The 2,012-nt window shown below is 41.7% G+C and overlaps 2 protein-coding genes across 2 annotated transcripts in view; one reads left to right on the forward strand and one right to left on the reverse strand.

The window, feature by feature from the left end:
- Positions 1-1,970, reverse strand: LOC112155963 (uncharacterized protein DDB_G0292642; the record flags this gene model as incomplete). Its single annotated transcript, XM_024288055.2, is given in 4 exon segments — positions 1-509; positions 592-747; positions 1,612-1,712; positions 1,797-1,970. Coding segments are annotated over 4 exon segments (822 nt in total). The 5' UTR covers positions 1,873-1,970.
- The window catches only part of LOC112156293 (ubiquitin carboxyl-terminal hydrolase 47), an 18,026-nt gene that overhangs the window by 10,230 nt on the left and 5,784 nt on the right, over positions 1-2,012 (forward strand). The window lies entirely within an intron of this gene.

Raw genomic sequence — 2,012 nt, forward strand, 5'->3', positions numbered from 1 at the left:
TTTAATGATGATGATGTCTTCTATTCAGAATCCAAAGATACAGAGTCCTGACTTGAGTTCTGATGCCACACAGGGATGGAGGTTTGTCTGGGAGCGACACCATCTGAGCACGGTATATAATGAGTGCTTGTTCCCAAACACTGAAATGTGAGTTTAAGACACACAAAGCAGAACTCCACTCTGCATCGAGGACAGACAAGATTTTTACAGTATTTCGAGGTGTGTTCCAGCAGAGATCCACAGGTGGGACAGGCTCTGATGGAAGGACACCCCCGGACGTTTTTAACTGATTCAAAGACGATTTCTGGGCAGGTCCTCAGAGTTTTCAGAGCCTCGTTGATGCAGCCGTCATTATCACAGCGGTCTGAGCGTGGCTGTGGACCCTTCCACTCTTTCAGACACTGCCAGCAGAACTCATACGGTTTTCCTTTCCTTTCTGTGCAAATCTGGCAACGCACACTCAGGTTGGACTCATTTTTCCTCGTCACAGAGAATTTACATCCAGGACACTGTGATAGCAAATCATAATACAATATTAGAGGAAACAGGTTTTAATAAACTGAAATATTTCATTTTCAATGAGATACTCACTGTTTTGGAGTTGAAATAGTCTCTGGCTGCATTTTGAGCCATTGTGCTTTCAAAGTATTCTCTTTCCTCTGGGGTCAGTAGAGCCATTTTACGAACTTCCACATACGGCCACTCCTTATTACAGTTGGGCTGACCACAAACAAACTTACTTTTACCCTAAAACAACAGAAAGAAAAATAAAAGTTACCTTTTATTCAAATATATAAGGGTTTTCGGTGTGATTGTTTTGTTTATAGCACAACAGGACAGTTGGAACCCAGATTTAAAAAAGGGGGCTGGACTTAAGGAGGTAACAAAACATCTTTAAAAATCTGAAAGTGATGCTAGTTTCATCCATTGACTGTATTATATATATATATATATATATATATATATATATATATATATATATAGTGATGATAATATATATCTTTGGTTCACCACATAACTTTCTGTGGCTGCAGGACAAATCAAGGATGCAGGGGATACAAATTCTGACAGGAATACATATCTTGGCACGACACTCGGGTTTGCAGGACTTACCCGTGTCTGAGAATTGATTCCAGTTTGTGGGGTTGGATTACATAGTTTGACAGGCTGCATGTGGTCCCTGTTTTAACCCAAACTCAGGGGATATCAGCTGTTCAGCCCACTAAACCATAGAGCATCACTGTAAAATGCATCCTATAATGCATCAATAAAACTCAATGTCTTATTTTACTTGAAGTTAAAAGCCTTTTTTTCTGTTCTGACACGCACATGTTCTTCAAGCTGTCCAGAAAGTAGAGATTCCCGGTTCTTTCCCATGATGAGTCATTTGTTTTGAGCTAATTAGTGATCTGTTCCATCATTTGTTGCAGACAACAACATCTCATTTTCTGTCTATCATTTTAAAGTCAGAGGAAACATTAGAGCCACAAATAGTTGCAAACTTTCAGTCCGTTCTGTGTTGTGATTATGATCAGGAAAGGATCTGCAGCTGATCGGGTTTTAAGTTGCACTTGTGAAAGGTTTTAGTGATGGTGAATGAATCGAACGTACCTCTTCCAACAACCTGCGGCACCAGTTAGTGAGAGACATAGGAGTGACCGCGTGACCGCAGGACATCTCTGCTCTGGGAGACGCGAATTCCTCATAAAGAACTATGAAAACCAACAACCACACATGCAGTCACAAAATGCGATTTCACTGCGACCAGCCGGAAACTGGAATGCGAGTCTACTTACAATCCATCTCATCCTCTCTGTCCACGAATCTGAGCGTCTTGTCGTGGAGGTTGTAGCTTTTCTCCATGGAGCTCATCTTCCTAAGTCCTGATCTGTCCCGTGGAGACGAGAGAGACGCTGCAACACGAATACAAGACGAAGACTTTCGATTCCGCTTAAGTTTCCACAGGAGTCACGTGACCTCCATTCAAAAACGTGCAGTAACGTCGCATGAAG

This window comes from Oryzias melastigma, linkage group LG18, assembly GCF_002922805.2.
Source record: "Oryzias melastigma strain HK-1 linkage group LG18, ASM292280v2, whole genome shotgun sequence".
In the NCBI taxonomy this organism is placed as follows: Eukaryota; Metazoa; Chordata; class Actinopteri; order Beloniformes; family Adrianichthyidae; genus Oryzias; species Oryzias melastigma.